The 23,194-nt window shown below is 40.8% G+C and overlaps 1 protein-coding gene across 1 annotated transcript in view; it reads right to left on the bottom strand.

The window, feature by feature from the left end:
- Positions 1–21,303: 21,303 nt before the first annotated feature.
- Positions 21,304–23,194, bottom strand: part of ABCA13 (ATP binding cassette subfamily A member 13) — a 281,591-nt gene continuing 279,700 nt past the window's right edge. Inside the window, 1 exon segment of the mRNA XM_030551464.1 lies at positions 21,304–22,841. Coding sequence (XP_030407324.1) covers positions 22,752–22,841 — 90 coding nt within the window. The 3' untranslated portion in view covers positions 21,304–22,751.

Raw genomic sequence — 23,194 nt, 5'->3', positions numbered from 1 at the left:
ACCAGTGAGCATTTCAAATATAGTCTCAATCCAGTAATTCAAATTCTCTTTTTCTGAAAATCCTAGTTATCAGCATGCACAGTGTGTACACCATGTAGCACTTTGTTAATTGCCTGCTAATAACTTCTCAGTAGCTTCTTAGTGCTAATCAATGGCTTTGTATTTCGTTGTATTTGTATAGCAGTCCTGAGCAGTCACCTGCAGTTACTGGGACCTACCCCTGTTACAGCAGCACAAAGTATTAACCAAGCATGAGCATCACTCCCTTCATTTCCTGAACTTCTGTATCAGTGAAATTGCAGCTCAGAAGGTTCCGGTGTTGCCCAGCCTATTCAGATAAACTGGAGTATACTGTATAAGCTAAGGGCCTGGCTCCTATGTCACACCAGTGTAAAAGCAATTCCCCTGACTTCAGAGGACTTTGGCCTGGTCTACGTTTTCAGGCTCTCTACACAGGTACTACAGTGGAGAATGGTTTGGAAGAGTCATCCAAGGGAAGAGCTCAGAAGGAGACCCCATGGGCCAGAAGACCTGGGATGCATTGTCCTAAGGATGGGAGTTCCATGACCACCACTCCCAAGAGGAGGAGACGGGTGGTGGTGGTTGAGGACTCCCTCCTATGGGGGACGGAGTCATCCATCTGCTGTCCAGACCAGGAAACTCAAGAAGTGTGCTTCCTGCCTAGAGCTAGAAGTCAGGGTGTGATGGAGTGTCTGCCGAGACTTATCAAACCCTTGGATTGCTATCCCTTCCTAATTATCCACATGGGCACCAGTTATACTGTCAAGAATGATCTACACTACATGGCTCTGGGAAGAAGGATTAAGGAGACTGAGGCGCAAGTCATGTTCTCATCCATCCTGTTGAAGGAAAAGGCTCAGGTAGGGACCACCGAATTGTGGAGGTAAATGCGTGGTTACACAGGTGGTGTCAGAGAGAGGGCTTTGGATTCTTTGACCATGGGATGTTTCTCCAGGAAGAAGGATTGCTAGGAAGCAATAGGATCCATCTAACAAAGAGAGGGAACAGCCTCTTCGTAGGCAGGCTTCCTAACCTAGTGAGGAGGGCTTTAAACTAGGTTGGCCGGGGCCAGTGACCTAAGCCCAGAAGTAAGTGTGGAAGTAGGATACCTGAAGGAAACACAAGGAGGAGGGTGCAACAGGGGAGGTCTTCTGATTCATCCTGAGAAAGTAGGTCAATCAGCTAGTTATCTTAGGTGCCTGTACAAGAACGCAAGAAGACTGGGAAACAAGCAGGAAGAATTGGAAGTCCTGGCACAGTCAAGGAACTATGATGTGATTGGAATAACAGAGACTTGGTGGGGTAACTCACATGACTGGAGCACTGTCATGGATGGGTATAAACTGTTCAGGAAGGACAGGCAGGGGAGAAAAGTTGGAGGAGTTGCACTGTACCTAAGAGAGCAGTATGATTGCTCAGAGTTCCAGTATAAAACGGGAGAAAAGCCTGTTGAGAGTCTTTGGGTTAAATTTAGAGGCAAGAGCAACAGGGGTGATGTCATGGTGGGCATCTGCTACAGACCACCAGACCAGGAGGATGAGGTAGACAAGGCTTTCTTTGGACAACTAACAGAAGTTTCCAGATCACAGGCCTTGGTTCTCATGCGGGACTTCAATCACCCTGACATCCACTGGGTGATCAAAACAGCAGTGCAGACAATCCAGGAAGTTTTTGGAGAGTGTTGGGGACAACTTCCTGGTGCAAGTGCTAGAGGAACCAACTAGGGGCCATGCTCCTCTTGACCTGCTGCTCACAAACAGGGAAGAATTGGTAGGGGAAGTAGAAGTGGGTGGCAACCTGGGTAGCAGTGACCATCAGATGGTTGAGTTCAGGATCCTGACAAAAGGAAGAAAGGAGAGCAGCACAATACGTATCCTGGACTTCAGAAAAGCAGACTTTGACTCCCTCAGAGAACTGATGGACAGGATCCCCTGGGAGGCTAATATTAGGGGGAAAGGAGTCCAGGATCGCTGGCTGTATTTTAAAGAAGCCTTATTGAGGGTGCAGGAACAAAATACCATGATGTGCAGAAAGAATAGCAAATGTGGCAGGTGACCAGCTTGGCTTAGCAGAAAAATCTTTGGTGAGCTTAAACACAAAAGGAAGCTTACAAGAAGTGGAAGCTTGGACAGATAACTAGGGAGGTGTATACAAATATTTCTCGAGCATGCAGGGGTGTAATCAGGAAGGCCAAAGCATAGTTGGGTCTTTGGCAGTAATTCGGCGGTGGGGGGTCCCTACCACAGGTCTTCGGGGCACTTTGGTGGCGGGTACCAGAGTGAAAGGACCCCCCTGCCACTGAATAACAGCCAAAGCGGGGGCGCCCTGTCGCCAAAGACCCCAGACCTCCTGAATCCTCTGAGCAGCCCTGCGGTCTTCACAGACAAGGTCAGCTCCCAGATTGTTGCACTGAGCAGCACAGTTTGGGGAGAAGGTGAGAAGCCCTCAGTGGCAAAAGAGCAGGTTAAGGGCTATTTAGAAAAGTTAGACATGCACAAGTCCATGGAGGCAAGCCCCTAGCAACGTTTCCAGCGTCTGTTACCAGTAACTGAACAACTGGTAAGGAATCAGTATAAAGTAGAGATCAGAACTGCACACTAAGTATCAGATCCTCAGCTGGCGCAAATTGGCTTATCGCCATTCAATGAAGTTACACTGGTTTACACAAACTAAAGATCTGGCCCCCAATATTGAAAATGGCAAGGAACATTGTATCTAGCATTGGGGTAAAGAAACAACATCTCCAGATAAACATGAAGCCTGTAGAAGCTGGAAAACGAGAGAATTTAAACGTAAAGCAGCAGCTACGGTGAGAATGAAGAAATAAGCATCAGACGCTGAAGATTCCAAACAAAAATACTGCCCACATATAGTAGAAAACTATTAAGTGGCCACCTGTTTCTCAGCTACACATACACACACAAAAAGGCTGTTTTCCATGGCATCATTAATACTATGGCAGTAAGAACTAGGCTTCCTGGCTGTCATGTTTGCTGATACATTTTGAATGAGTGCTAAAGTCACGAGCCCCTGACTAGGGTTTGGAAGTCTTCTTTTCTGCAACTGTCTCTCCAAATTAGAAGGACAGATATGGGATTGAGTCAGCAATTGAATTTGTACAGTGCATGAGAACACAAGAGATTAAGGAGAGTGCAGATGCAATGGAGAAGGAGGAAATTGACGGGTGTTGCTGACAGTCTATGACAAGAGGAAAGCAGGTCTGGAGAAACAGTCTTCATGGAAGTCTATGAACTAAATATTGACTTGTGTGGATGCGCTGGAGGGAGAAGAAAGAGCCCCTTCACAGTTCACCCTTCCAGGAAGCAGCCAGATATGGTGGCTTGTCCACTCCCTTGCAAACAATGCTGTAAATTTTAAAAGGAAAGACTGTCACAGCAGGTTGGGGATGAGTCCAAAACCCAAGCCCTTCTGCCCCAGCTAGAATTTGGAGTGCTTGAAGGAGTGCACAGAATACCTCTTGTATAGTTTTTGGCAAGTGCTACTACTGAGCAGGTATCCCCAACATTGCCAAAGGCATTATGCCTTATGTAGTCATATCTCCTCCATGCACTAGCATTTGGACACTCACCTCCCAGGCCCCAATACTTCACTGGTTTTTAGAGCAGTAATTTAACTCTGTGTATTGTTTCTTTTTAAAATATCCTTAGCCTTTGAATGGTTTGAAGCCAATTAATGGACCGTAATACAATTTAACTAGGCAGAGTTCCCCCATCATAGCACACAGAGGGGGAGGGATAGCTCAGTGGTTTGAGCATTGGCCTACTAAACCCAGAGTTGTGAGCTCAATCCTTGAGGGGACCATTTAGGATCTGGGGCAAAAATTAGTCCTGTTAGTGAAGGCAGGGGGCTGGACTCCATGACCTTTCAAGGTCCCTTCCAGTTCTAGGAGATAGGTATAGCTTCGATTATTTCTCCAAACTTGGGCCTAGGCCTATGCCTTATTAACCCTATAGTGCACTGTGTTAGAAAAGTGCAGCACAAAACATGTAGCAATTGCACTTATTTCAAGTCCCAGTGCACACATGCCATTTGAAAATTAGCACTTTTGGTACAAGGAGAGAGATATTCACATCTCATTGCACAGGAGATATTTGTTCATAAGTCCTAATATTACTGTAATATTATTATAAAATAATTCCCTAAGTGAACATCTCCCAAAATGTCTTTAATTTTTCCAGGGCTACAAACAGGCTTTGTGTTGTGTGGTTGTTTTTTTGTTTGTTTATTTGTATTTTTGCCTAATCCACTTGAGCATAACATTGGTTTTCGGGCACAGGGTCAGATCTCTGAATACTGCAGGGACACTGCTACATTCCTCCACAATTAATTTATTACCTTATTCTTATCATACTTGATATCAATATTGGGGAAAAGGATGTTCGTGGGAAAGACCCTGTAATCTGTAACAACTCAGTAAACCTTATATTTCTTTCTATTTTGTTTAAAGTGATTTGTTTGTATCACAAAGATTTAGGTCAGCTCGCATTGTTCATGGGTAACAACTAGTTCAATTGCAAATCCTGAATAGAATGCACATGTTGTTGGCAGGTTTACATTTGCCCAAAGGGGTCTTGGATGAAGAGAATTGAAAACTTCAGTTACCATCACTGCCAGTCCCTTAACCTTAACCTACGTGAACACACATTCAAAATATTCACACAGGCTCAAAAATAAGCTAACAAAAACCAAACAAAGCAACAGTGAGAACAAAATTGAGCACTGGAAATATTAAATAGCACACTTATGAGATATCATTTTTTGCTTTTGTATTCAAATGTTATTACACCTCTATATTAACTACTTATCTTGTATATCAAACTTGCTCTCTCAAAGGATTGCAAATTTGACCTCAACAGAACCATCTGCTCTTAAAAGAACTTTATATTCTTGCTCCCTCTACTGTTCTGAAATATCATAGGCATACTAAGCCTTTTACCTGTTCCTTTTCAGAACGTTGGCTGAATGTGATGAGAGAGGAAATAATGAGAAAAACAAAGTAACCTAATAACAAAAGAACTCCACAGCAGACTTCATGAGGGCATTACTTTGGAATTTAAATACAGCCCACAGCATGATTCTAGATAATCCAAAAATTCTGTGAGGGAAATCCTTACATCAGTCAAATCAAAGCTAAAAACATACAGCGTGTCATGTTTGTCAACAGTGCAATATTGGGAGAGGAAGGGTGCAGCACATGTGAATTACCAAAGCTGCCTGTTAAAGACATATGGTAACTAGCCATCGCGGTCATATACCCAGAGTCTGGTCATTAGCTAACTTCCAACCTAAAGCAAAGAGAAAATGTGTGTGCTAGTCTTTCTTCAATTTAGTTATTCATAACAGTGAGTGCGCGCACACACACACACAGAGAATTCAGGGCTATTGGCTTAACAACAGAGGTGTCTAAACTTAAAATAAAAGAATTTCCATTGGCATTTATAGCATATTTACAGGCCAGTGGCTAGAAGATGGGACTCTCACCAAGTAATGAACTCCTGAGCAACATGATTATGTGTAGCAGAAGATGGCAATCAGCAAACTTAACATTTTCCCTGAAGGCTGCTGCTAATTTTTGATGAAATTTCATTTTTTAAAAAAGGATGATTTTTCCTTACGGTTGCAAATATAAACCTCAGAATGTGAGCTCAGCATAACTGATGCAACAATGTCTGGCTGAATCTCCAGCCAGCCTGAAACAACCATTTTGAAAGCCAGTGTGAACTGCTCTCATTCATCTCAATGGGATGTAATAAACTCTGAAGCCTATTGACAGCACATTGGCATTATTAACTAGCTCACTGCTGAACAGAAGCATGCAAGAAAGGAGAGGAATGATCATATTATAAAAATATGAACTGTCTACTATGAATAATATTTCCTTCTTGGGTCAGGAGTGGAAAAAGCTTAGGTTGTGGGTTGGGGAAGTTCCAACACTTACTATTTTCCATTCTGAATTCTGACAGCAGTAAGGAAGAGATACCCACAATCAATCGAATATAAATATGAGTGCTCAAATTCTCCTCTCAGTTACATCAAGTCAACCTGCTGATGACCTTTACACTAGGTGGGGGATCTTTGCTTCCAGTAGTTTTCAATGGGCATTTTTTTGCATCAAACTATCACTATTTTTGTAATGCATAAAACCTCTTGGTTGAGAAGATTTAGAATTAATAAGACTTTTTTTTTAAAGGAATAGGACAACTTCTTCTCTTTTCTGTCTGTGAATTACTTTACCAAACTCACCACAGGCAATTCTCCTCCCAACTGATAAGTATTCTTTCAAGTTCACATATACGGCCCACCAATGACATCTAGCAATTACTTAATTATTGTGACTATTCCTTAGGGATGTGTCACAGGGCCAAATCCTGCCCTCACATATTTGGGTTCAGCTCCCATTGTCTTTACTTGGGTTGTTCCTGCTTACTGAGAGCAGATTTAAGTCTGACTTTACTATTTAAAAGGAGTAATTATAATCCACTGCCAAATACCTTGCAGCTTCAGAAGGCTTTTGATGTGTGCTGAGCACTGGACCATTGAACTATCTTATTTTGATAAATTCTTTCATTACCTTTTAAAGCTCCAATATAATCTCTTAACAACAAACTGGGTCATACCCCTCTTCCTTAAGAAAACAGTGTTGATTGAAAGAAGAAAACAAATCATCTTTTTTTCCTCTCTTTAATTTTTCTAGGCTGCTCATACTCTATTTTGTCCCAAATCAAAGCAAGATAAAAGATTCTTTTAATCTGCTATTCACATCTGGCTAGAGATGCATTTTCTCTTATCCAGTGCCACATTATTTAATGCACTTGGTTTTATGTGTTTGGGAGAAAAGTAGAATACAACATATTTGCAGAAGATAAAGTTTTATTTAAACTTGTTAAATATTTATATGCACATGTGAGCAAAACTTAAAGCCCTGCATGGATGAGCAAATGAAACTGCAAGAATCAGAAATGCATTGTATCATCAAACAAGGGAATGTGTTTGTTCATTCTAATTCACTGGGCAAAGATATAATGAGTGGGATTTTCAAAAGCACCAAACAGTTTTCATTTCTCCTTCCTCTGCCCACGTTGAACATTTTCCCTTCTTGTCACTGAAAAAGTGGGGGAGGAAAAGAAAAAGAAGAAAAAAGAGGCAAAGGCAGGAGAGAGGAAAGATCTAAACAGAAAACACAAGAAAACAAACCTTGGAAAATAGTTTCTGATTTTGGTGATAAAACAATTTTTTCATTAAAAATGCCATATTTTCAACACTTTTTTCATTAGAAAAATGTCAACAGTCTTTACTAGTCACATGTGTGAAAGTAGAACTTTGGAAAGGTCCTTGTCATTTACTCATAAGAAGCAAACATTAGAAAGCATGGAACAATGCTAAATTAGGATTAACCTTTTCCAAAACCAAACTCAGGAACACATGGAAATGCAGCATATCTTGAACACCCATAGTTCTATCCCAGTAATGCTGCCAGCTTGTGCAACATCCATCCAAGGCAGATACTTGCCTGTATCAAGTAAGGTAATTGCCCTGGTAATGCAGCATGAGGCAATAATGGTCAGGCAGCTGGTATGCTGAAACCACTGCTTTTCACACTCTCCAATATCGTACTATTGTTTTTCTTGTGCTTCCCCATCTGTCTGTTTACACTTAGATTGTAAGCTCTTCTGAGCAGGGATCAGCTCTCTGATTGTACACCGCCTAGGACAATGCAGTCCCAGCCACTAAGCATACCAAATTCTATATAATAGCAGGATGTGAGTAGACTGCTGCACATTTGTGGACTCCATTAAAGCCAATAGGGCTACATGCAGGCATAGCAGTCTGCCTGTGTGCTACATATGGCATTACTGGGGCCTAAATCAATATCACAGATAGCTGACAATCTTGACTATGTATTGTTTGGCAGTTTGGCCAGGAACTGGTGCCATCTTAAACCTTTCATACATAAGCAGTTTACCTAAGCATTCACAAGGAAAGGACTGAATTGAGAGACTAATGTTCTCACAGCACACTAAAACAAATAAACGAAGTCGAAATGGTGACTGCTGAATGTAGAAGAAAAGTGCTGACAGAAGAAATTGACTATATTGTATTTTTCTCAACTCTATCAAAATGGATTAAGTTCCACTGAAAAGCTCTACAATTTATCCATAAGTTTTGACATAGTTCTACAATCTGGTAACCTTAAAAAAATCACATGTATACTATCCTTACCCATCATAAGAGCAGTCATAGTGAAAAATGTACTCAACCAATTTGCCCCCTTTTTCTGTTTGTGAATCATCTAATCATTTAACTGTAATTTTAAAATCCAGTCAAAAGTAGCTGCCAAATAATTTCTATTAATTCATTTGTCTGTAGATTTAAGAGTTTGTTGTGAGGTTTCAGTATTCATAATTTGAACTGCATTGTTTCAATTTTGATTGGACACGCAGGTCACATAACATTGCCTCTGTTCCCTGACTTGATTATACTAATCCTTGGAATCAGTTTTTTGGTGCAACTAACTGCAATTATGGACAAATTTTGCTTCTGTGGATATTCCCTAATATTTGTTATTAATGTGCTGTTCCTGTTAAAATGCCTAACAGGAAACTGGTTCACTAGTAGAGTGGTTCACCAATAATACTCATGTAAAGGAAAATAATTAAGGGCTATGAACATAGGTGGAGAAAATTCCACCTTTTGTTCAGGCTTGTACCATGCTATTAGTTTCTCAGCTTTAACAGCACCATCTGGTGGTGAGAAAGACCAACTAGGAAGTGGGTACTAGATCTTATTGCACTCCAGACATATTTAGAAACAAGAGGGACACAGAATTGGAGCAGAAGCTGGAAAGAGAAATGGGCTCTGGTATCTGTGGACACCTGCAGGAGGGGCAGCCACTAGGAGAAATAGCTCATATTTTGAGGTAATTCCTGCTTTGGAATCTGTAACATTTATATAACATGCTACAAACAAAGATGAAAGTATCATGACCTGGAGCTTTGCTGGTGCAAGCCTATAATGTGCTGGAGGGGATGTGGTGAGGGCTTACAAAATAAACATGCCTTCAAGTAACCTTGGCACACATCAAGTCCTATCCCCTTGAAGAATTTATGATACCACTTCTGCCACATATGGTCCAGTTTGTCATGGATTCAGACAGTCAAATATGTGCCTGGGGACCTGAAACACACTTCTAATAGAAAGGGAGTGAGACCCACAGCAAGATATTCCCCACTTCTCTTGGAGCTCTTACTGCTGGAAATGGCTGATGTGAGCTCTTGTCCAGAGAAAGAGATGTTTGGTGTTTCTGTGAGCCTCAGGGGTCAGCCAGAGGGAGAAAGGAAGGGGTGGGGGAGGAGTATGCTGAATCATTTTGCTGAACAGGTTTGAAGCATTGACTCAGTCATTCTTTGCCTTTGCTAACCTTTCCTTTCTAATCCCCTTCTTCAGATTCTGCCTCTGTTTTCTTGAAGCTAATGCAGGTGAACTGTAATTACACATGAATAATTGAGGGCTTGTTAGTGTTTTCAGAAATTGAATGTCCATGATCTTTTGCCCTTTCTCTCTTTGCCTTTCTATGAAATAAAACTGTTGCCTGTAGTCACCTTTTAAAAATAGCTGTAGAGTCGGGGGGGCTGCGGGGGGTTTCCCCCAGACACCACATCTATCTCCATGTTCTTTCAGGGCCAAAAGTGACTTATCTCCCCCACCCTCCCACCAGAAGAGATCCGGCTCACATAATTTATCAAAAACACACCAATGAACTAAAAAGCCATGGAAAAAATTGGTATAAATATTTTATAAAATACATTTATATTAAATAATAAATACACAAGGACAAATCCAATCAGTCTTTGGATGGCCAGCAGGACACAGGAGAGATTGTGGGGGGAAGAAATGGTGTCACTAAGGAGATAAGATCACTAAGAAATGAGGGGAGGAGGATGGGTTGGGGGCTGGTAAGGGGCAGGCCACACAACCCAGATTTGGTCACAATATTGAAGAACGAAAGAGGGATGGGGTCCATTGTGCTGAGCTTTACCTGCTCCTGACTGAATTATTACTGATACCAAGCGAATTAAGTTCTTGGGAAAAGTGCTGGACAAGCAGCCCTAGAGGCTGAATCCCTTAGTTACAGAATGAGCATCACAGTGGAAACTTCTCATGGATACTGTCATAACCTAGTCCCAGATTTGGACCTTAGCGTCCAAAATATGGGGGTTAGCATGAAAACCTCCAAGCTTAGTTACCAGCTTGGACCTGGTACTGCTGCCACCACCCAAAAAATTAGAGTGTTTTGGGGCACTCTGGTCCCCCCGAAAACCTTCCCTGGGGACCCCAAGACCCAAACCCTTGAGTCTCACAACAAAGGGAAAGAAATCTTTTCCCTTCCCCCCTCCAGGTGCTCCTGGAGAGATACACAGAAGCAACCTCCGTGAATCTAAGCAGAGGGACTCCACCCTCCCCATTCCCAGTCCTGGAGAACAGAATTACCTCCCTCTTCACCCAGAGGGAATGCAAAATCAAGCTAGTAAATCTAACACACACAGAGTTCCCTCTGACTTCTTCTTCCCACCAATTCCCTGGTGAGTACAGACTCAATTCCCTGGAATTTCCCACTAAAGAAAAACTCCAACAGATCTTAAAAGAAAGCTTTATATAAAAAGAAAGAAAAATACATACAAATGGTCTCTCTGTATTAAGGTGACAAATACAGGGTCAATTGCTTAAAAGAATATTGAATAAACAGCCTTATTCAAACAGAATACAATTTAAAACACTCCAGCAACTATATTCATGTAAATACAAAAAAAACATATAAATCCTATCTGATCTTTTTGTACTTACAACTGGGAAACAGAAGATTAGAAAGCAGGAAATAGAAATCACTCCTCATCCGAGAGAGCATACAGGCAGACAGACAAAGAACTCAGACACACAATTCCCTCCACCCAGAGTTGAAAAAAATCCTGTTTCCTGATTGGTCCTCTGGTCAGGTGGTTCAGATTACTTCTTTCCAGGTGAAAGAGACGTTAACCCTTAGCTATCTGTTTATGACAGATACAAAAGCAGTATGGGGCAATAGCCTTTGCTCAGAACACGTAAGTGTCAATAGGGGCCACTCTGTGAGATGATGAGCACCTTCAATTTTCATTGATATCCATATCAATCTGGTTCTCCACTGCCTTGCAACATGGATTGTCCCTTACACCTATGCAAACTGAGTGCAAAATTCTACTATTCTTACGTAATACTGTTTCATCCTCATGTCACATTAATATTCTGAGTGCACAGGGGGCAAGAGCAGTGGAGAATCAGGTCCAAAGAGAGCAAAGGGTGATCAGCCCTCGTTGCTGAGAGCAGACAGAAGTTGGTCTTGGTCTCATATAATGAGTAATAAGCAGACAGGATGGGATGAGGATGCTTCACAGAAGTGTACAGGGGTATATGCAGGCAGGAGAATAAGGTGGGGTCTGGGATATCCCTGCCATGGGCATTAAAAATCATTTGACATTTGGTGCATTCTAAATGATTCTCTTCCTTCTCTCAGTAAAATATCATCCATCCCATACCCTCTCCCCAAATTCTGTGTCACCTCTAACTCCATCATCCCTCCAAGTCACTTCTACTCTACCTCTAAGAAACACTGCACCTTTGTTTTCTTTCACGCTGGTGAGCCCCACTATTTCATCTCCACCCTCAGCAACTCCACTCACCCCTCCCACAACTAATACTCCATATTCCACTTCTCTCCTTCCCTCTGCACAATTCCTTTGCTCTTCCTCCTTGCCTGTCTTTGCCCCCTCCCCTCACACTCCATCTCTGGTTCCCCCCCTTCATTCCATCTTGTTTCCTCCACCCCCACCAAAAATGTTGTTCCCCTTCTCAGCTGGCCCCTACATCAGTCAGTCTCCAGCAGCTCTATTCACTGCCTGATCTCCTTCCCCTCAGGCTTTTCCTAGCCTTAGTATCAATTTCTTCGATGGCCCCGATTTGCTCATCCATAAAAATTCCACTTACCTGTCAGTGGGACTGGAGAGACAAACAGATGGGGAGGGCTCTTAGCCTGATCTGAGCAGTAGGACAGACAGCTGGAAAAGGCTGTGGCTTGTTGTTGACTTTTGCTGGGCTGGCTCTGCAACCTTTTCCCTTGATGCAGTACAAGGAGGCAGCGAGACCCCACAGAATCGTCTTTTTTCTCCTATGTGAAGGGAGGGACAGAGTAATAAGGCAGATGGTCCTGGCTGTAGCATGCAGCAGATGCCATTGTGTCCCTCTATCATGCAGCTCCTTCTCAAGCAGACCACTAGACAGCCACTAGAAGCACTCCTAGAGAGTATATTCAATGTGCATGAATTGGGTCAGGGAGTCGAGCTCACATCCAGATGGTTTGACAGCAGCGCAGTCCAGGCCTGCAGACTTCATCTGTACCACCCAGCAAGGAGCTCAAACCCTTCTGTGAATGGACCAGCAGTATCCAAGACTCAGTAATTTTTCTACCTGTCTGTTCAGCCTTTGCGGAGGTTGCCAACGAGGTTGTTGAATATTATTATTTTTGATGATTGGGTCACTTGTTCATTTGGAGCAGGATTGAGACAGGACAGTATAGTGCTGTCAGAGCTGGGCTTGAACCAGCAATCTGTAGATGCAAGTCTGAAAATATATATTTGGTCTTGTAGTTAAGACGCTGGACTAGAAATCAGAGGATCTGGGTTTAATTCCCAGATCTGCCACAGATTTTCTGTGGGACCATGGGCATATCACTTAATCACTCTGTGCCTCAGTTTCCCATCTGTAAAATTATGATAATAATACTGTATTTTCCCCATCTTTTGTCTGTCTTAGACATCTAGTTATACTTATACTAAAGGTGTTCGGAGCAGGGATCATTTCGTGTCTGTACAGCGTCTAAATTAATTGGATCTCAGTTTTAGGTGGGGCATAATGCATACAAATATATTTATATTTTCGAATGCTATGAAGTAGCCTCAGACATAGGTTTCTCTGTATGTCCAAAAAACATTTTGCAATTATTAGAAATGAGAAAAAAATTGAGATTTCACAGTCTCTGATTTTTCCTATGCTCTGTGAACTACTCACTAAAATAATTGTAGTCAATGAAAAGATCCTGTTTAAATCAATTAGTTTGGGAATTAGAATGCTCTGTCATATAAAATGGCCTCTGATCACTTTTTCTTCCTGATCCTATTAAGAGTTTTGCCTCTTTGATGTTGATAAAGAAATAAGTATAAAGGAACAATGAAAAAATTGGATCTGGCATGAACTGTCAGTAGTTGATTGTGCTGAATTTAAAACTGTCAGCATCGGTGTGTATGTGAGCTTTTTACATATTTATATCAATAATTCCCACCCCCCCGACAAACCATTTACTGGAAACAGACTCCTGCTGTACTGCAGGTCTTGAAAATAGTATACTGGACTCAATGAAAAATGGGGGGAAATGTATGACCCCTTAATTGAACATTTCTGCAATTTCCTATGTGACAAGTTGGATCAGTAGAAAATTCTTAGTTTTTTAATCATGAGAATGACATTGTGGAGAACACATTACAACCATTTCCAGTGTGTTTTTGGTGATGTGCATATAAACTTTTTATTTGCTGAATGTTTAGTAACTGAATATCATGTGCACAGTCCTGATTAGGGAGAATAAACCATTTAATAAGAATCAGTCTGAGCCTTTCCCAAAGTTATATGAACTCAAAGCTGGTTGAGAGGTTTAAAAGATCACTCATTTTTTAAAAAATCATAGAATCATAGAAAATTAGGGTCATCTAGTCCAACCCCCTACTCAAAGCAGGACCAATCCCCAACTAAATCATCCCAGCCAGGGCTTTGTCAAGCCAGGCCTTAAAAACCTCTAAGGATGGACATTCTACCAACTCCCTAGGTAAAAATTCCAGTGCTTCACCACACTCCTAGTGAAATAGTTTTTCCTAATATCAAACCTAGACCTCCCCCACTGCAACTTGAGACCATTGCTTCTTGTTCTGTAATCTGCCACCACTGAGAACAGCTGAGCTCCATCATCTTTGGAACCCTCCTTCAGGTAGTTGAAGGCTGCTATCAAATCCGTCCTCACTCTTCTCTTCTGCAGACCAAATAAGCCCAGTTCCCTCAGCCTCTCCTCATAAGTCATGTTCCCCAGCCCCCTAATCATGTTCGTTGTGCTCTGCTGAACTCTCTCCAATTTGTCCACATCCTTTCTGTAGTGGGGGGCGGGGGCAAAACTGGATGCAATACTCCAGATGTGGCCTCACCAGTGCTGAATAGAGGGAAATAATCACTTCCCTCAATCTGTTGGCAATGCTCCTACTAATGCAGCCCAACATGCTGTTAGCCTTCTTGGCAACAAGGGCACTCTGTTGATTCATATCCAGCTTCTCATCCACTGTAATCCCCAGGTCCTTTTCTGCAGAACTGCCGCTTAGCCGGTTGGTCTCCAGTCTGTAGCAGTGCATGGGATTCTTCTGTCCTAAGTGCAGAACTCTGCACTTGTCCTTGTTGAACCTCATCAGGTTTCTTTTGGCCCAATCCTCCAATTTGTCTAGGTCATTCTGGACCCTATCCCTACCCTCCAGCAGGGATTTTGTTACTTTGTGTCACGGGGTAGGTGTGCCCCATCACAGGGTGCTGGGTCACATGTGGTCACACACCAGGAAAGGGGCTGTACCACAGCCAGTTAGGTCCAGTGCTAATGACTCTTACTTGGAAACAGGGTAATATGGCCTAGTTGCCAGAGTCAATAAAGTTGCCCTTCCATATAGGGTTGCATGACCCAATGGCTCAAGTCAGTGAAGAGGCTTAATGGCTGGAGTCAATAAAGTCGCACCCCTCCCTGGGGTAGTGTGGCTACTGGGAAAGTGGGGCACCACTCAGGGATGTGTGGCACCCTGGGCAGAAGGACTTGGGCCCTCCCTCCTCCTCCAAGCCCCGGGCGAGGGCCCCGGCAGTGGCGGGATTACTCGCCACTGAGTCAGTGGGAATCCTCCTGAAACACGCGGACTGGGTTCCCAGTTCACCCACAGAAGCAAATTCTAAGTCCTTTGGGCTGCTTCCCACTATGTCATTGGCAGCGAAGGTCCACGGCTCCCTGGGGCCCGCAGGCAGCATAATTCCAGATGGTGCGGCCGCCTCTCTGGGTTTGTCAGGCAGCCTGGAATCTGTCTGGGACTCTGCATGCATTGACTCTGGAGTCCGGTCCTGTAGGAGCTCGCTGGAGAGACCCTGCAGCCTGCGTCCTCTCCCTTCAGCAGCCAGCTGAGACTGAGCTAGGCTGCTTCCTTTTATACCGTGCCTCTAGGGTGAGCATGCCCATCAGAGGCAAAGCGGTATGGCTTCCTAACCCCTGCAAAACTAGGGTAGGGTAGGTGCACCCCATCACACTTTGGGTCAGTGTGCTGGGTTTTATTTAAGAAAAGAAACAAATTTGCTTTGAGATAAAGCAATTATTAGAGTACTTCTGACCCAATGAAAATTAGCCCCCTTAAACCATTTAATCTGTCACATCTTAATCTCAAAATAATGCCTTTTTATTTATTATTAAACCATTTCCTGCTGGTTTTTTAACCCAAAACATTTTGGATAAGTGGAGATAATGCTAGCCTGATGTGAATCTCAACTGTTTTGTATGACCTTTTCATACCCAGAATTCAAAGTTATGATGGGGGAGGCAGGAAGGCATATCCACTGGTAAATCTACTGTGCACATCTGTGAGTAATGCTGAAAGCCTCTGGGGTTATTTTATTATAATTTATACTATTACTAAGGAACTGCTGATTGCAATTCCAAGGTTAAATTTGCAAATGGTGTTCAATTAAAAACCTTATTTGACAATCCTAATTCCTAAATTAGGGAACTTTTACCTGCAGGAGTTACTAGTCTGCTTTCGTCTATGTTTAGCATGTGCAGCAGATTTGGTTTTCATGATTTTCAGTAGCGTAGGATGGGTAGGAATTTTTTTTTTAATTGATGTTTTTTACAATGAGAGAGATCCACATTATTTCCTGACCATACTTATCTGAACATAGATTCACTGTAGAAGTCTAAAAAATCATACAGACTTGTGAATGTTGTCATTTTAAAAAACTGATTTCAAGATTCTGTTACTATTTTCATGTTTCAAAAGTATGTAGTGATGTTACATCTGGAATGCCATTGTGTAATACATGTGATGTCAAATACATTTGACCAGCTGACAGATTCAAATTCTGCATTAATGCAAGAACCTGCAATGCTTTTACTTTACAGCATGTATGTTTCTAATTCCATCTTTGCAAAGATGAACTTGGAAATATAAATGGATATAGTATTAAACTATGGATAGATCTCAGAAAGGAAGTTTTGTCAAATATATTTCTCAAATGAATTTGATGACAAAAGATATTAAAACTTTTGATCCCAAATATCATATCATAATATATTTGGGGATATTAAAACCTTTGATCCCAATAACCATGATTTGAGGACTTCAGTAACTCAGACATAGGTTAGAGGTTTATTACAGGAGTGAGTGAGTGAGATTCTGTGGCCTGCATTGTGCAGAAGGTCAGACTAGACGATCATAATGGTGCCTTCTGATCTTAAAAGTCTATGACTCTAATGATATACCGGGTACACAGATTGTGTATGGCCAGTAGGCTATACGGCCTGTTGTCTATAAGATGTATATAGGCTGTACAAGGTATGTACAATATGCAGGTTATATCATGTTTATCACTTTCAGATAAAACTTGAAACATCTTTTAACGGTATTCAAAATATAACATTATAAAATACTTTATAAAGTAGAACATTGAATAAAAATGTTCTTGTTGCTATTATGGTTAGTATGTGCTAAGAGCTGTTATACACATCTTTGAACAAACTCCAACATTAACAAGTATGGAATTTGTAATCTGAGATTACAAAAAACTGTTCTGATACCAACCTTAGCACACAGTTTACACAGAAAGACTCTTAAACAGAAAAAAAAGTTTCAATGATCAGAACCCATGGCAATCACAACAGTGGTTTTATAATGAAACAGTCCCTTTGAAGAGCAATTCTTTTCTGCTGAGGAAACTATTTGCAGGTTAAAAGGAAATAAATACCATTAGAGACAAAACTACTGTGTGTGAGTATAACTCTTGTTCACACAACATAAAACATACTGTTATGGGTTGCGTTAAACCTCACTGTGGGGAAGGCATAACTTCGCCCTTAATTTAAGAAGCCATTATAGTCCTTCATGGAACCAAATAGCTGAAACAATGCAGGCCTCAAACTGAAACATAGGCAACATGTGAGGCCAATGAAGAATTTTAACTATGTGGGTGAATGGACTTGTGATGTTCCCCTCTGCTGTTATTTGGACCAGTGATCTGCTAGGTCACTCCAATCCTTGACTCTGGGAGCCAACCTTACCCTGCTCTGCTGTGAGTACCCCCACTCTGGGCTGTTCATGCACAGCCTCTGGCATGTAAGCTGCTCCCAGCTACTTGTAAGCAAATGACACTAACCAATATCTCCAGTCCCAGAAACAACCCTAGGAACCTCCATCTTGCAGTGTCCAGTTATGCCCACTGGAAGCTGCAAGTTTATATAAGTTTGCCAATTTAACAAAGAAATTGGTATGTACCAGGCTTGTTATCCCAAGGGGAGCCTCTGACATGCTTCAAACCAAACACACTGCTTCCAGTAGAACAAACAAACAAATTTATTAGCTATAAAGATTGACTTATAATCACTTAAAATGTAAGCATAAGAAGTCAGATTTGGTCAAATGAAATAAAAGCAATACACATTATAACTGATCTTAACACTTTCAATGTCCTTAAAAACTTAGATGCTTCTCACCACAGGCTGGCTGGTTACTTTTCAGTCAGGCTCTCCCCTTTCATTAGCATTTCAGTCGCTTGGTGGTGGTGGTGTCTGTAGATGTAGGTGGAAGAGAGAGGGCATGGCAAAATGTCACTCCCTTTTATCATGTCTTTTCTTTCCTCTTGGCTTTGTCCCCGCACCCCCCAGAATCAGGTGAGCATTACCTCATCACAGTTCCAAACTGACCAAAGGAAGGGAGGTGACTTCCTTGAGGGTCTAACAGATTCTTTTGTTCCTGTCCAAGCTAGGTGTGAACCGTGCCTCAGTTCTTGGAGAGCTTTTGCATGGGCTTGCTTTAAGCCATGAGGATGCATTTTCAGCATCATAACTATAGACATGAAATTACAACCTATAACATTACTGTAACAATTACTATAACATCACTATAACAGCCATGCTCCGTGCATCATGAGCCTTCCGAGGCTACCCGACATGACAAACTTTGCATTGGATACCACACAATCATTTTATAAAGATGTACATGGGGGTGTAGGGTGTCCCCCCAGGTACAGAGCATCACAGGATTACACAAATTTTATTTTAAGTCGGGAGGGGAGCAGGAGAGAAGGCAGCAACAAAGCACTGGAAGGATGACTTAGGGAAAAAACTAAGAGAGGCCTTTTAGGTTAAGTGCTGTCTAAAAGAGGCTTGGAACTATAAGAAAATACTTTATTTTGTGTTTGATTTCTCCTGTGTTCAAGAAAACAAAACTCTGTACATTCTTTGTACAGAAAAAAGGACTGCATCCAAGATATAATTGGCTCTATCCTCAATTTCGCCTTCTAATGGAAACTGTAGGACCCCAAATTTTGGCTAACTACTGGGGCAAAAAATGGTAACAATATATAACAGGACCTATTCATTCATGTCAGGACAAATCACTAAAGTTTGGAACAAATATCATACACACATACCCTCAGTTATCCATATTTGTAATATTAAAATGACATATAAGGAACTAGTCCTGCTCTGAGTAAAGGTAAGGAAACACTATCATTCTCTTCAATGGAAATTAGGTTGTAAACCTAAAAGAAAACCTAGTACAGAGACAGAATTAAGGTTGTTTGGGTGCTGGTTATTCAGAATTTCTCTGCAGAGTGATCTATATCCATGAACTGAGATTTAGGGTTGGTGTCAGAATTTTCTATGTAGTCATATCTTGCGATTTTCATACTTCCTAGCATTCAAGATTATTTGAAGTGTGCATTTATGGTACATCTCTTGAATTGCATTAGCAAACTTAACTGCACGTTAACATTTTTTATTTTATTTTCCTGGGATTCGAAGTCCACATCAAAGTAATCCCATGTGATCTCATCTGCCATTCTTGCCTGGCAGAAGAATCTTGTTCATTTCCTGTTGGCTCCCATATTCTGCTGAATTCCTATTCTTTAATAGTTTAATAATTCTTTAATTCCTATTTCTTTTAACCATGGCTGGCACAGCTGACTGGCAAATAGGATGAAAAAGGTAGGCAGTATGTTGTTCTATTGCTGGAGTAAGTTAGGTGTATATACGGATCTTGCCTATTGGTTTAACCTTTCTTACAGTTGAAACCCATTTTTCTCTAGCTGATGACAATCATGGAAAACCAGGTGTGTGCATTTACTAATTTGATCTGCCTGAGTGCATCACCATTGTTCTTTGAAGTCCCCTGGTTTCTTTAACTGACCTTCTTTTCATCGGCACCACATTTATGGGTAACAAGAAGGGCCAGAATTTGGCCCAATGTGTACTTCAATTTGGCAGTAAGTATATTTGCACTGATAAAACAATCTTTGCTGTGATGTTAAACAACAACAACAAAAAAGGAAGAGAGACTTCTGATGTCTTTTCAGATGACCAAATCATTAGTCAGCACAAAAAAGTTTCATTAAAGCACACAGTGGGAAGTCTCATGCTGAAAGAACTGGAATCTTGCTTTCTCTGCCAGAATATATTTGCTGCCACGATCATGACACTTGCAGCAACAGTCTTGTTTGTAATGTCACCGTCTAGTGTGTAACTCTGAAAGAATGTTGTCTTCCAGAACTCCTCAAAGAAGCTGTCTGACCTCAGCTCTCACTCAATCAAAGCAAGATATTTACATTTGTGGCTCCGATCTGACACCTTTTTTAAAAAAACAAAACAAACAAAAACACATGCTACTGACATTAAAAGATGTAAAAATCATCCCATCTTTCCCATTTCTAGAGATAGATCAAGAAAGCAGTTATTCTAACCTGATTAGGTTGAGGCTGGGTTCAAAATTCAAGTTCAAGCCCAATCTGGTCAGATTCAACTACATCAAAGTGTCACAATCCATTCAGATCCGACTGGCCTTTAACGGTAAAAATCTCACAAATCACCAGAGTAGATGACTGCAACAAACCTCCCACCATTTTAACTGGAAATTTCATAAGACTTGATAAAAACAACAAGGAGCCCTTGTGGCACTTTAGAGATTAACACATTTATTTGGGCATAAGCTTTCGTGGGCTAAAACCCACTCAATCAGATGCATGTTATTTCTGAGATTTCCACTAACTACGGTAACGTGAACCAGATCTGGGAAACAGGTCCCTTTTGTTCTGGACTGAAAACCATATGGGAGGTTAAGATACAAGTAATTAAAATCCTAAATTCATGGGGGTTCTGATTTAAGGTTCAGATTTGGGCTTTTCTCTACCCATTTCATTCTAGAACGTGTGAAAGTGAAATTAGATCTAACCAGCACTGAAGTTAGTGGAAGCCTTTTCTTTTTATTTCAACAGGCATGGGGATAGGCCTTAAAACAGATAGATGTGAAACTCATCTTCCCTATTTCAACTTCAGCATTTCAGCCATTCCTTTGTTTTAAATTCTGAGTTCAGTTCTCATTTCATCTTTCAAAGCAAGAGTCACGCTGTCTGACATAGAGAAATCGGTCATGGAAATAACTACCAGAAATCTCATAAGAGGTGGTGTATTTTTGGTTTAAAATCCTCTCGTCTTTGACTCAAAATCTAAAGGTGATAAAATGCATAATATTTCTGTGTGATTCATAAATTCAGTGACTCTGTCAACATTAACGTATGAATTGACCTTTTCATGGAACAGATTTTTTTTTTAATTAAAAAAAAATCTTCAAAGACTAGACTTGAGCCTTGCAAATTTCCAGAGTGCAGCATTTCAAAGACTGGGAAAATGTCCTCTGAGACAGAACCAAATACACTGAAACTCAATTAGATTTTGGCCTTCTTCAACCATAAAGGATTGGGAGAGAGACATTGTTTGCTATTTGCTTCAATTAAATTGGGTCCCGAGAGAGACAGATGAAGAGATTCAAAGAAGAGAAATATAGTTAACAGAATTGCATTCAACCATCAGTCTGAAATAAATCTTATTGACTTTATTTGCCCACTACATTAATACAATATTCCACACTTTACTCAGAAAAGTGACATTTAATTAAGTTTTCAGGATTTAACATTTTCAAAAGAGCAAGAATAAGTTTTCAAAGTGGGAACCCTGAGTTCTAAATTCATTCAAAAGCATCATGGTCCAAAAATACACCTGTCAATGTAAGAATCAAAAATCCTTCTGGGTCAGCTTGAAAAGCCTAGGGCACAAGCATAACACTTTTAAATTACATCCTGCTACAGTATGGCATTAAAGCAGGGACACAGGAACACAGATAGCTTCTGATTAGATCCTTTTATCTCAAAGTGTACAATTTGATTTTCAAATTATATCATAGAAATACCTTTCTACTAAATCACAGTGTTCCAAAATTTCAACTTAGATTCAACAATAGAGCCCAATGAAAGTGATATCAACTACTGTGCCAGGGTTCCCAGAGAGTTTGTTTATAAAAATAAGCTAAGAGCTTCTCCTCTTCCCCCCTGCTCCAAGAAGTTCTGATCTTTCTCTAGCCACAGAAGTATGAGGATGGATGAAAGAGGCTGAGATTTTGTTCATTCAATGTTAATTTCTGTCTCACATTTACAAGTTGATGACACTATTGAAAGCTGTGGCACAGCCCTGTGTGAAGAATCTGAAATTGGGATAAATAGCCTGAAAAGATTATTGATCAATGCCTGTACATTTATCTCGTTTACTTCCAATAGGTCCTTGGCTACAAATCCATTTTCACCTTCTCTTAGAACATTTAAAGAATAACAACATAAAAATGCTAACAAAATAGATTATTCTTAACAATCCTAGAGAAATAACCTACAGGTGTTAGGGAGAACTCATTGTCAAGTATGATTTATGAACCTTGTTAAATGTACTTAATATAACTGCACTAATACCCCCTTTGACAAAAAGCCCTTATGGAATATAGTGCTTCTTTTATACAATAAAAAGAGCTAATTTAGCTTGTCATAACACAGAACTGAATTAATGCAGAAGTCAAAGTGCTCTCATTTGAGCTATTAAATACAAATATTATATGATAGCATGGCTGTTCCTAATATCCACTGGGTTTTGCTTCCCTTGTCATGTAATAGCTATGGCTTTTTAATGTGACTGATCAAATGAATAGAGAGCAATCTCCCCCCACCAAAAAAAAAAACTTCTGAAATGTCACTCATTATAAGATCAGCCCTTTTACTGTGTAACAGATTTCATTAATTAGGTCAAACGTTTTATTATAAAATTCCAGTTCAGTTAAGTACTGTACTTTTTTTTGGCTTTTGTGTGTGTGTGTGTATCTCTCTCTAATAACCACTCTTTCTACTAAGAACTGGTAGTTCTGGTTTTTCGTCTATAAATTACGAACTTCCCTCTCCCTTTCAGTTTGGCAGTAACCAGGTGAAAAGTTTTATTGTCTGTAAAACATATTGTTGGACAATGACCTGCACTGAGCCTAGACTGGCAGATGGTGGTGATGATTGGTTGAAGATTCTTGTGCAGAAGGTGACGTTTCCTGCTGGTGAATAGCAAAATTAATAAATACCTGCAAGACACAACATAGGAGGGCTTATGGGATAGCAATACATGAGCTGGAACTTTGTCTCCTTTTGTGACTTTTTCAGGCCACCTTTATTAAGATGCTTTCCAAAGCAAAACAGTAGAAGTCCATGTTCAATAAAATAAGTTCAGATTTAATATGGTTATCCACATTCCCTGGGAACACTGGATTTTGCTTGTATTGAACAAACAAATCTTCATTTTTTAAAAAATATTGGAGGGGCCTGATCCTGCTTCCATTGACTTGAATGGCAAAACTCCCATTGATGTCAGTGGTGCAGGATCTACACCCAGATATTTAAAGCTAAAATTTATGTTGAATAACCTTCTGAACACTGA

Source organism: Gopherus evgoodei, chromosome 2, assembly GCF_007399415.2.
Source record: "Gopherus evgoodei ecotype Sinaloan lineage chromosome 2, rGopEvg1_v1.p, whole genome shotgun sequence".
In the NCBI taxonomy this organism is placed as follows: domain Eukaryota; kingdom Metazoa; phylum Chordata; order Testudines; family Testudinidae; genus Gopherus; species Gopherus evgoodei.
Note: the sequence above shows the minus strand (reverse complement) of the source record. Positions and strands in the feature narration are given on the sequence as shown.